General features: G+C 41.5%; 1 protein-coding gene across 4 annotated transcripts in view; it reads left to right on the top strand.

Moving 5' to 3' along the window:
- dbn1 (drebrin 1) overlaps window positions 1-12,589 on the top strand; it is a 137,446-nt gene extending 124,857 nt beyond the window's left edge. For 3 of the 4 annotated variants that reach the window (XM_078265482.1, XM_078265481.1, XM_078265484.1), the window contains 5 exons: window positions 1,507-1,635; window positions 7,490-7,618; window positions 8,725-9,194; window positions 9,305-9,404; window positions 10,062-12,589. In XM_078265482.1, the coding sequence (XP_078121608.1) occupies window positions 1,507-1,635; window positions 7,490-7,618; window positions 8,725-9,194; window positions 9,305-9,404; window positions 10,062-10,117 (884 nt within the window). In that variant the 3' untranslated portion in view covers window positions 10,118-12,589. The remainder of the gene's footprint in view (window positions 1-1,506; window positions 1,636-7,489; window positions 7,619-8,724; window positions 9,195-9,304; window positions 9,405-10,061) is intronic. The other variant, XM_078265483.1, reaches the window with a different exon arrangement.
- The last annotated feature ends 225 nt before the right edge of the window (window positions 12,590-12,814 follow it).

Raw genomic sequence — 12,814 nt, 5'->3', positions numbered from 1 at the left:
TCTACATAGTTGTGGTGTGAGTTTCCCAGTGTTGGAGATATCGCCCGTAGAGATGCCTTCTCTCCAATATAGCAATGTCTCTCTCCAGAAATCATGACCCGGGTTACTCAGGATAATCCAAACACCTGCTTGTGAGCAGTTTCATGATGGAACTATTTTCTTTCTACCGTATGCTTCACTCTGCACGGTAATACGGTTGGTGGGTGTTGTTCAGTATACAGAAAATAGTTCCTACATGAAACTGCCCACAACCAGGTCTGTGGATTATCTTGAGTAACCAATTCATGATTTCTGGAAAGAGTTTTCAAATGTATTTTTGGTGCTTTGAGCTCAACAAGCCAGGTGCCACCTAGTTCTGTTAAACTGGAGAAAAGCTGATATCTCCAACACTGGGCAACTCACACCAAAACTATCTCCATTGATAAATAGCAATGCAGGTAAGAGGAAAAACATGCATTTTTGATTTAGGGGTCAACCGCAGAGATTTTTCAGGGCTGAAATTATTTAGTATTTTTTGATTTATAGTTAATATCAAAGAAAGATGCTGGAATTGAACATCGATCAAAGATAAGATAATAAAAGCCTAAATACACCTTTAGCTGTCATAATTAGCTCTCTAGCAGTGAAACTGGATATGATTCTAAGTAGGGTTGGTAAGTAAGCACGATAATCAAGTTCTTTATAATGTGTTATTTTCCAACAAGGAGGAGGCTCATGTCGTCCAAAAACCAACATTTATTCAGTTTTCAGTGACTTTATTATTCAGAAATATGAATGTGTTGGTTCAAAGGAGCAGAAATAGAAGTTAGAGAATAAAAAGCAACAAACTCCGTCAGCATTTCTTTTCTGCCTAGCCGCATGCTGTCTACACTCAGTTTGATTAAAGCCGCACTAACCACTTTTCTCTTTCTCTCTCTCTCTCACTCTGTCTCTCTCTCTCTCCTTCTTTTTTCTTTTTTTTTTCTGTCTTTCTTTTTTCCCTTTCGGTTTTCTTCTTCCGCCTCTGCACTCATTTGACCCCACATTTGTGTTCACCATCATCATACCTTTCGTACTTCACTCACTTCTTCATGTATTTATTCATCCACTCCTCCACTCTTTGATTATTTCGTTTTGTGGAACGACTATTTTTCATTTCCTCTGGCACCTCTCGACGTGTCTCTTTCTCTTCATGGGTGCCCACCTGTCTCTCTGCCTTTCCCACAATCCTCTCTGCTTTCTACTTTTTTCCGTCTGGGGGTGAACCTCTTGTGTCTTGACTCTGACTTCTCCTGTCTTCCTTGTACTGACGCTCCCTCTCTTGCTTTTTGTCTTGTCTTCCTGTCTCGTCTGTCTTCCCCACATATCTCTGTCCTGGTGCGTCGCGTCGTGTCCTTGTTGTATATTTGTGTGTGTGTGTGTGTGTGTGTGTGTGTGTGTGTGTGTGTGTGTGTGTTTGTTTGAATCTTCTTGTCCGGGTGTGGCTGTGTGTGGCTGTGTGTGGCTGTGCGTCTTCCCAACCGCCAGGCCGCTTGGACAGCCCGTTCTTGAAGCAGCAGCACAGTCCCAGCAGCCCCAGTCCGACTCCCCCACCCTGGGGCGCCTCGCCCCTGCGCACCCCGCCACACGCACGGACGCAGCCCGCCGCTGCCGCCGGTAGGTACAGCACATAACCGATAAACAGTAGAAGAAGAAGGCAGATGGAAACCAGCAGCTTGGTCGAAATCTCTCTCCCCACACACAAATCCCCTCCTCCAGAAAAGGAGGCCTAAATAACAAAAACAAAACAAAAATGGAGGATGAAATGCATGTGAATTAAAAATGTGAGGGATTAAATAGTCTCCGAAGACACTGAGTCCATGCACACTAATATCCCAGTCGTATTCTGGTTTTGATCACGTTGACATTAAACAATTCTTCTTCTTGTATACATGAGTCTAACATTATCTTGGTTTCAGATGTTTCTTTGCCAAAGCAAACACTTTTTTATCCTTTCCATAACAAGATGTCTAGTGATCAGAAACCCTGATAACGTGTTATGCTCATGATCAAATGTCATGAACATGTGGCATTCATCTGGTTCAAACCATTATTTACAAATTTGTTCAATTCAAACCGCTCAGAAGGAGAAGAAAAGTGAAGGAAGAAAATGTTCTTCCATGAGGCCCATTGTTTCTCAAAACCAGAATAACGACTTATCCAGGTTTACGAAACCAGGATATGACGCTTACATGCATAAACACGATCAGAAAACTCCAGAAACCTGCTCACATCGGGATACTAGTGTGCAGGTAAACCTCCAAATACTCCACAGAGAGTCAATAAACGTTACAGTTTGAATTTGGGACAAGAAAAACTTCTGAAAAAGTCCTTTAAATGGGAAAGTGTTTAGTTAATCAGGAACTAGTGTGGCAGTGTATTTCAGCTGGAAATAGCAGAGCTGACTTCCTCCAAACTTCAACAGTAACACTGAAGAAAACAGAAACAGACACGATATGTGAGGTTAGCTGCCAGCAAGGATCAGCTGAGACTTTATTATTTAGATTATTTAAGTAATACTTAAGTATTTTGTTTCCAGTCTAAATTAACAAAACTAAACATTTCAAAAATATTGGACATAAAGAAAGAAAAAAAACACAACACTCGGTAATGAAAAGACAGCAGCGAATAGATCATTTCTCTGACAAACACAGTTTGCCACATTTCTAAGTCCACATGCATTTTCATCATTTCAGTTTTCATTTTTGTACTCCACTTCACTTAGCACACACACATCTGCGCACCAACCCTTAAATCCCCCTCACCACCTCCCGCCAAATTCACCCCCAAACCCTGCCCTCCGTTCACCAACACTGAACGTCAACTTCCATCTCCCCCTGACTTCTTCACGTTACAAAAAGTAGCCTATTCTCATATTTGAAATACTTTGAAGGATATTTCGTGTGATAGTTAAAAAATGTCTTTTTCGTCAACAAATCCCATGAACCCCAAACCATCGTGTATCTACTAAACTACACGCACTGTAGTTTATTTTCACTCAGTCACACACACACTGTCCTGCTGCCACTCACTAGAGCACCAAATGTGGATTAATCCACCGCTGAAAATAGTCCCCAACAAATGCCCTGTTTTCTCCTGTTTGTGTGTTTGCTTGATAAAAACGGACGAGCTGTTTTAGGAAATGACTGTACCTTTTTCTAAAAATAATACTATATACTTGTGAGGTGTTTCTAAAGATGTTTGTTCTCAACGAATGAGCATTGAGCTAAGAGCCACAGACAGGAAGTCAGAAAGTATCGAGAGACAGACTAACACACAACGGGTTTTGGTCCTAACATGGAATTTATTCACAATAAAAACATTAAAAAAATATTGACAACGTTATCCTTTAAGCACGGATATTTCAACTTCTATCAATTTCATTTGTGCAGTAACAGTTATTAGCATTTAGCAGTAGCTCCAAACACTAAAATCCTCACAAGGACGCAGTGGATGGGTGGGCGTTAACATATAGGACTTTCAAGCCAGAGCAGAGTTCGATTCCCGGGGAAAACTAAAGCCTTTCACCCAGGAAATGTGTTTTTCTTAGGAGTGTTTAAATCCAAACCACGATCTTTTTCCTAATCTTAACTCGGGTTACTCGATCGTTTTGGTGCCTAATCTTAACTTTCGTCGCGCCAAAACACTCCTATTTTGTGGACTAAATTTAACCGTAATGTCCGCCGAAACGACCGTCAGTTCGCGGTGCTTTGTACCCGGCTCAAAGTCACCTATTTTCGGGTAACTGAACCACCAACGACCGCTGATACTGAGGTCTCTAGCCGGCGTCACAAAGCTCTGTATCGGCTTAAACAACTAGCAACTGCCGCTCGGCGTCATGGAGCTCGTAGCCAGCCGCTGTCACGTGACCAGCCGGCGGTCTCCTAATCTCGCAGGATATCATACGTTTTGGTGCGATATCATACGGACCCGTTATTGAGAATGCGTTGACCTACAGGACGTTAAAAACAAACCAATTTTGAGCCGTAAACCTTTTGTTGTTGTTAACCAAGGTAGTCACTAGTATCTAGTATCAAACCTCAAACATCTCATCGCCCACCTAGCTCGTGCACTTGCAACCTTCCTTGCTAATGAGCTAATTGGCTAACACGCACACAAGCGTTTCACTAACTGCTAGTAAAATATCTTTTATGGCTGTGAACCATAAAGCTGTTTGTTCGTTTGTGTTGTAGATGTTGAGTCTGTCGCTCCCTTCAGTTTTTCATCCTTCAGATGTCGTCCAGTCAGCTGCTGGTGTTAAAAAAAAAAAAATTGTGAATGTTTTTTTTTTTTTTCTTCTGTTTTTCTAATTTTAAAACAGCGACAAGGTCATTTTACTTCTCACAGGGAGAACAAGCTGTTGCTTTAACTACAGAATCTCACTGGTTTTCTATCACCTCCCTCCTCTTCTGATCCTCACTCTCATGCCTCTGATCCTGGATCTGCATCGCCTCCCTGCGCACACACACACACACACTCAAATACACACTGCTGCTTTAAATCCTGACCGACTGACCAAACTGTGAGTGTTTGTGTGTGAATGTGCGTATGTGACGTCGTCGAGCCGTCCGTCAGTCGCCACCGCTGTTTGTTGGCTTGTGACTGAATATAAATCTCTGTGGAATCTGTTTAAAGACCATAACAGTGATTGTGTTTGATTTAGCCCATTAACTACACATATCAAAAATCGGACATTATGTTGCTAGATTTACCTTTTTTTAAAACATCTAAAAAATATCTAAGAGACCTCTGAGACTTAACTTTTTCTAAAAATGGTAATTGGACTTGGTTTCTTGGGTTGAAGTGTTTGCTGTTAAGCAGCCAATTAATAATGTTCAAAATTCCCTAAATGCATCAACCAAAAAGAGTTTTCCAAACTGTTATTCTCACAACTGCCATACCAAACAAATATATACTTTAACAAAACATCAAGGCAACTAAATGTCTAAATGTTTAATGTTGTATCCATCCATGCAGATCGTTTTTTTTGTACAGGTTTTGAGACATCTATCTCCGAGATTTCAGCCTCCACATCAGTACGATGCTGTAAGCTTCACAAACAAAAGCCCATTCATCTCCATTTTATCGGGGTGGGAGGCAGATATCTCAAAACCTGGACACAAGAAACAAAGTATCTGCATAACTTACTAAAGTTAAGGTAGATAATGTGTTGTTGGTGAATCAAAACTTTAAAACAAATGCTTTGGAAAATGAACAGTATTAATGCAGTTACTGGGCAAAATCATCCAGACTGCCATTGTGATCTGCAGTGTGTGTGTTTTTGCATGTCTGTAGGTGCTGTAATGGCAGATATTATGCTGGGTGGGCAAAGAACCAGTTCATCAACAAAGACAGTTCTCTGTAAATCCTTCCTTTTTCATATGAAAGTGTGTTAACAATCTTCTAAACTGGTTTCCATTATCAGTAAAAGTTTGATTGTATTAAACACTACTTCCAGCAATGAGCCTTGGTTCCTCAGAGCCTTCCGAGGCATTTGGCCATGAGGTGAATTGGAGAACCCACCCAAGCAAGACCCCGCTGAGCTGGATGTGATTAGTCATTTCAACAGATCTCAGTCAGCCCTTTTTTTACAGTCAGAGTGACACTGTTGTTCTCCATCTGTGGTTTATTGTGTTTGTGTCCTCCGGGAAATCTTGTTCTGGTTTCTGAACAGGACGTCTGACTCCAACAAGCATGAAATCATCGAAAACATCTGAGAGAAAGTGACGTTTTCATTGTGGAAGTGATTCTCTTGACTGTAAATGAAACTGTGTTGATGTTGGTCATAATGCATTGTATTCCTGAAATGTGACTGTAACTCGCCCACAGGGTGTCCATATGCATCAATGGCATACTAATGATTGTTCAGAGGATATCTTATGGCTGTTTAATGACTTGCTGAATCATAGTGATTGGGTTTTGGTGACAACTTTCCCTGAATTTTCACTGTCCTATTTACTAATATCAATTTGCGGTACTTTTTCTGTCTGTATGACATGTCCAGTGTGTGCTATAGGCGATAAATTGACAAGGGTCACATAGCAATGCACCCTTGGCTTGTTGCACTTATGTCTTACACTGCAGTTCTGCATAAGACGGGGTTGCCACGTCTCAGATGTTTGCTTTCAGCCACAAATCTCACACCAAATAAGACAAAGCAACAAAGCCACTCCCTGTTGATTAAAAGTTTACAACCATGCTAGCGGCTCTGCGAGGCTGTTAGGCACAGCAGTTATTTATGCTGAATGCTAACATGCTGATGTTAAGCAGGTATATTGTCAGCATTTGCTAATTAGCACTTAAGAGAAGGTACAGCTGAGGCTGATGGAAATGCCATTAGTTTTGCAGATATTTGGTCATAAACTAATCATGGCGCTAGGTGAAAAGTCAGAGGATCACCAAAGTCTTTGGGATTCATCCTGAGGGGAACATGAATGACTGTACCAAATTGAATGGCAATCCATCCAATAGTTCTCGAGACATTTCACTCAAGACCACAAATGTGAACCTCATGGTGGCGCTAGAAGAAAGGTCAAAGGATCACCAAAGTATTTATGATACATCCCCTGGGGACCATAACTGCCGGTACCAAAATGTGTGCCAGTCCATTTTGTAGATGACGCTATATTTAACTGGATATGTAAAAAAGCAATTACCTGCTGGTGGCACTAAATGAAAAGTCAGGGGATCACCAAAGTCATTAAGATTCATCCTGGGCACGGGATATTTCTGGACCTAAATTCATATAAATTAATCCATTTGATGTATGTTATGATATTTCAGTCTGAATCAAAGTGGTGGGCCGACAGATCTGCAGATTGGCATTGCCATACCTAGACACCAGCTGCTAGCGTGGCTAAAAATAAAGCTAAAAAGTTCAAACAGTCTACCTCTGCACACAGGATATCAAACTTCCATATTTTGGAAGATTGTTCCTCAAACATTATGCAGTGCAAAAGGGGGAGTTTGGCATCTTTCACTTACATCACAAACGTTGAATGTGATTAAGGATTACATCTGACAAAGCATGGTAATGTCTCCAACTTGAGTCCCATCCACAAAGAGTCTGATTGGCTCAGTGACCGTATCTGTCCGTTTGCTGGTCTTGTGATGGCAAAAGTGATGTGATTACTGTGATTTTGTGCAGTGTTGAATGTATTGAAGTAACACAGGATGTGACCGGAGGTTAGAAAATCTGAATATCAGCCTCTTATCGGCATCCTTTGATTCAGGATACTTTCACAGAAGAAAACCCCTTTTAAACCTAAGTAGACATACTAAAAATAAATTGGCGTCCATTACTCCCAAAATTCTGGAGTGTTTTGGCACAACAAATTGCAAAAAACACCGGTTCAGTTAAACATTCTGTGTTACAATAGATCAACACATCTGGTTCATGAGTGTCATTTTTATATCTGATTGTTTTGCTTTGTACCTTTTCGATGTAGTTGTGCTATTCTTTCCCCATTAGGGGATGATGACGATGAAGCAAGCACAGATCACAACATGGCCGCGGTGTCGCCCATTCCTAAAATAGTCACCACGTCCATCAAAGAGGACTTCTGCAGGGAGGAGGAGGAGGACTGCAGAGACGAGTTGGGTAAGAGTGAGAGTTGAAATATAGTCACTAAAATGCCGTTAAGACAAATGTTAGAAGTATCCTTCAACCAAATGTAATCCAGTTAACATTTAAACATTGTTTTAGCGCTCTGAGCCCTCAGGTATTTTTGAAAATGTATGGTCCGTCTGGTTTTATTTTCTAAAAAAACTTGTACCCTGTAGTGCACAGTCAATCTATAAACATATTTTTTTCAGGACAAACTGGGCTATTAGAATATTTGTGCTGCAGTGATGTCACAAAAAAAGTTATGGGACCATAAAGACAAATGAAAAAACAAAACTGAAATTGAATCTCACAGATACAGTATGTATTGATATCACACATACAGCAATGCTACACGAGCATTTTTGTTGTCCAACACAGTTCTCCTATGTCTTGGGAGTCATACAGTGAAAAAGTTAACATTTTAACTAACACAGTGGACAGACTATTTACATTTCTTCAAAAAAACGTCCAGACGCTTTTGCCCTCATGAAATTAACTTATGCCAATCCTCAAAACAGTAATGCCATATTTATTGATATCACACATACAGCAATGCTACACCAGCATTTTTGTTGTCTAAAACAGTTCTCCTATGTCTTGGGAGTCATGATCCAGAAATATTACTGAAAGGTGCAGTAGCTAAGCCTTATAAAACTACCTTTCTGTCATATTTGTTGAAACTGACCCTATGTTCCAGTAGAACTACATGAAGCAGGTCATTAAAAAAAAAAATCCGGCTCCTCTAGCTCCACCTACAGCCTGGAGTGTGATTTGCAAAAATCCACCGCTCCCTGTTCAGATGCACCAATCAGGGCCATTCTCCCTTGTGGGGGGAGGGGCTTAGGAGACCGTTTTGGCCTTTAGCAGAAAGGGGGGAGGGACTGAGAAGTTGATTGTTGTCGATGTTAAAATTCCTGGATCTTCGCAATCCTAGCTACAGCACCTTTAATGTAACCCCTAACCCTAACCCTGACCCTAAACCTTGTCATATGCGACAAACTCGGGCTCTGAGTGTTAATTAACCTGCAAATCATGAAATCAACTGTTGACTGTGTTAAGAAAAATTATCATTAAATTGGCGTATTGCTCGTTTTCTCCAGATTCGGTGCAGGAGCAGAAGCCGCTGGTCCAGGAGTCGGCCTCCGCCAAGCCCGTGCAGAGCGTCGCCCCGCAGGCCCGCGACTCCTCTGACTTCTCTGTGTGGGAGTCCGGGACAGACAGCCTGGTCAACCTGTGGGACAGTAGCTCCGGCCCTCCCCCCAACCTCTCCCAGACCTCCGGGTCCTCCAATCTGGTGGACCTGATGGGCGACGCTGCCCCGCCCAGCGCCACCGCCACCAGCGCCAAGCCTCAGCCCCTCCTCAGCTTCGACGACATGGTGGACGGGACCTTCTGCCCGGCCACTGTCGCCGAGGACGACCCCGCCAGCCTTGTGGACGTGACAGGGCCTGACCAGATGACCCTCAGCTACCAGCATGCACTGCAGCATGCGTCCGCGGAGGGGAAGGAGCTGGATGATGTTCAGCTGCTGTTGACCAATGGCGAGACACTGCTGAAAGAAGGCACTCAGGTCAGATAGGTTAATAATGCCCCTGCTGTGCTTTCAAAAAGAGTTTTCTCTCTTTTTCTTTGTAAATAGTTGTTTTCCTTCTCCTTCTGCCTGTCTGTCGGTTCTTACAGGCCAGTGAGGGCTATTTCAGCCAATCACAGGAGGAAGAATTTGGCCAACCAGAGGAGTCCTCGGCTAAACCTGCGCCGGTCTTTTATAACAAGCCACCAGGTGAGATACTTGTCTGAAAAGAAAATGACTATAAATTGTTAAATATTATAATGTAATAATCAACACCAGGGCTTTTCATTTGTAACATAGTGTATATATGAGTCATTATTTACCCCTGTTCCTTTAATTTATGCAAACTCAACACTCCTCCATGTTTCTCTGTTGTCCTAATAAATTCAGTATAATGTACATTTCTAGTGCCATGTCTGCTGCACTCACGTTTATAAATGGTAAATAGACTTGCATTTATACACCGCTGCCTTGCTAGTCTTCCAACCACTCAAAGCCCTTTACACCACATGCCACATTTACCCATTCACGTTCATACACTGATTGGAGAGGCTGCCAATCTGCTCATCAGGATCTAATCATTCACACGCACACATGGGAGCTATTTGGGGTTCTGTGTTTTGCCCAAGATTCAGCATGCAGACTGGAAATGGAGCCAGGGATCCAACTGCAGTTTTTTTTATTAGTGGATGACACTGGCTCTACCTGTGGAGCCATATGCATAATGCAGCCACTCACTTCTATTATTGCGTCCATCCCATTTATAGCCATGAGGGTATCATCTAAATCATGATATCAAAGTTATCTTTTATAGAATAAAAATCAACGTGTGTGTGTGTGTGTGTGTGTGTGTGTGTGTGTGTTCAGAGATTGACATTACGTGCTGGGACACGGACCCCGTGGTCGACGATGACGATGACTAACCGGCCAATCAGAAACCACCACCGGACCAAGAGGAAGTAGGAAGTGCGCTTCATGAAGAAACTGATTTTCTTTTCTTTTTTTCTTTTTTTTTTCTAAAAAACAAAACACCAACAAACAAACAAAAAAAGTAATAATAATAACAAGTCTTGCATCAAAAGTACTTCTGTATTATCTTTTAGAGGAAAACAAAACGGTAGCCACCGAGAAAAAGTTAAAGGCGGGGTTTGAGTTATCGTTAAAGGCGGTTTGAAGGCTCGGTTATGGGTTTTTCTGTGTGTTTGTTATTTTATTTATTTGTTTTTTTCTTTTTCTTTTTTTAATAGCTGGGAGCTGGGGGAGGGACTTTTATTTGTAAATGATTTATTACACATTAACGTAGCACACTGCTGCAAATTAGACACAATGAAGTCCAGTGTGTGGCAGGCAGCCGACGCACTTAGTTTGTAGTGCTTTAATAACACCCTGTAAAACTAATACGTTGGATCATTACAGCTGCCATGTATATCTCTTCACTCTGTTTTTTTTCTTACCTCTTTTTCACCTCCCTCCTTCCTTCTGCCTTCCTCCCAAAATATCCAGAAATATTCACCTCGGCAAGTCAGTTAATCTTGGATTTAGCCCTCGCTTTGGAAAAAAAGGTGAAACATTTTATTTATTCTGGTGTATCTGAATGTCTGTCACTAACAGCTGATGGGATCCTGAAGAAAATCATATCCATTATCAAGATGAAATTCCTGAAACGAGTCAAATTGTGGCTCGTTTCTAACCTTTTTCGCTCCTTTTGTATGATTTTAAGACTGAATTTGAGATTAAATGGCTTGTAAATCTGAACGCTTTTTCATTGCACTTTGATTTCTTCTTCTGCATCCCTGTAAATGAACTGCAGCTTCTCAATCAAACCCTTCCCTCTGATTACATAAAATTCATCATTTTCACCCCACGTATATATTTACACAAGCAAAAAAAAAAGCATTTTTTTGCATCTCACCTAGATGAATATACTGTAGATAGTTTTCCAAGTGTTAACAGTTTTTTAGGAGAGTGTGGCTTTAAGGTAATGAACCTTTACCTTGTGCACAGTAGGAAGAAAAACAATGAATCCTTTGTATGATTCTTCAAAAGCTAAAACTGAGACTTTTTCACCAGGCCCTTTATTATGTGGGCAGTGGGCACAGATCATGTTCAGAGTGTAGGAGGTTTGAGAGGCGGAACACCCTGCCTTTTCTAATATTAATCATTTTAATTTTTTTGGCAGTTAGGCCTTACTGTCCCACTCGGGCATCCTGACATCCATGACAGAGGGAGGGTGGGATGAAACAGCTGGAAGCAAACACGGGCCACACAACTTTTTTTTAAATCTGCATGGAGAACCAGATGTTTACGATCTATCACATCACTACGGATTCGATTGTGTCAAGTGAGATGTCAAATCAAGTCAGTTTTATTCATGGATCTCAAAAGTTTGTAGAGCGATCTCTTCACAGCCGTTATAGACAGGAAGATCAATTACAGCAATCAATAACCATAACATTTACAGTAGTGTCTGAATCCTTCCTCCACCACTACTAGGGAATGAAAGTTCACATACTGTACCTTAGCCTCTTCTGCTTCGACTTTGACCATCAGAGGGTAGTCTATATCGATGACGTTCCACTTCCAGGATTGCTCCGGTGCCACCAGAAATTCTGCCGGATGTCCCTTTCCTTCCTCTTCCTTTGTGTTGGCATTTTAAACTCTGGTGGATTTGTGAGGACTATGGTTAACTGCTCCTCAGATCTCTGCAGGGTAAATCCAGACAGCTAGCTAGACTATCTGTCCAATCTGAGTTTTCTGTTGCGCGACTAAAACTACTTTTGAACGTACACATGTTCCACCAAAACAAGTTCCTTCCCGAGGCTATTTTGCAGAGGCACCGTGGCTCCGTCCGGCGCTTGGCACCGCCAGTAGACGATAAATTAGAAAACTTAAGAAGTAGCCCTGTGAAAAAAAGACAAAGACAAAAGGTGCTCAGCCAACATAAATGCATTTAAAAAAGAAACTCTGCTGCATTTTAGTCAAGGTGGAGCGATTCACCACCAGACAACAAATATCAGAACATTTCAGCGGTCCAAAATGTGACAACTTTCCTGACAACTTTTACTCCACGCAGCTTCAAACAAACACTAAAAGTGATTCTTTAAATCCTCTCTGACCCACGCCTGCTGCCCGACTGCTTTTGTTCTGTGCCAATGCAAAAAGTACCATATGTATTTTATTTTTTATTTTTTAATGATGCAATATTTAGTTGCCCTGGAAACTGAAGTGAGAGGTGGGGCGGGCCGAGACGTACGGGAGGTGTGTGTGTTTTTATTACCTGTCAAAAAGTGTGCTAGAATTGATTATCGGGACCTTTTTGAATATTAGCAACAACTGTGTTAGTCTTTTTTTGCTGTAAATTCCTGTAGAAAATAAAAACTCCTAGGCAATAATAACACTGTGTGTGTCTGTTTAGAGCGTCAAGATACTGTGTGTGTTCACCAGACAGAACGAGTTCATCTGCAGATTATTTGGCTGGTTCATTCACAGAACAGCTGATCCTGGGGTATGGGATGAGATATGTCTCATTACGTTTGTGTGAACAGATGTGTGTGTAAATGTGTCATCTGTAAATCTAAAACATTCCACAATTACAAAATTAAGATTTGTAAACTCACAAA

Source organism: Sander vitreus, chromosome 13 (assembly GCF_031162955.1).
Source record: "Sander vitreus isolate 19-12246 chromosome 13, sanVit1, whole genome shotgun sequence".
Lineage (NCBI taxonomy): Eukaryota > Metazoa > Chordata > Actinopteri > Perciformes > Percidae > Sander > Sander vitreus.
The sequence above is the reverse complement of the archived record's forward strand: the minus strand, read 5'-3'. Positions and strand labels throughout refer to the sequence as shown.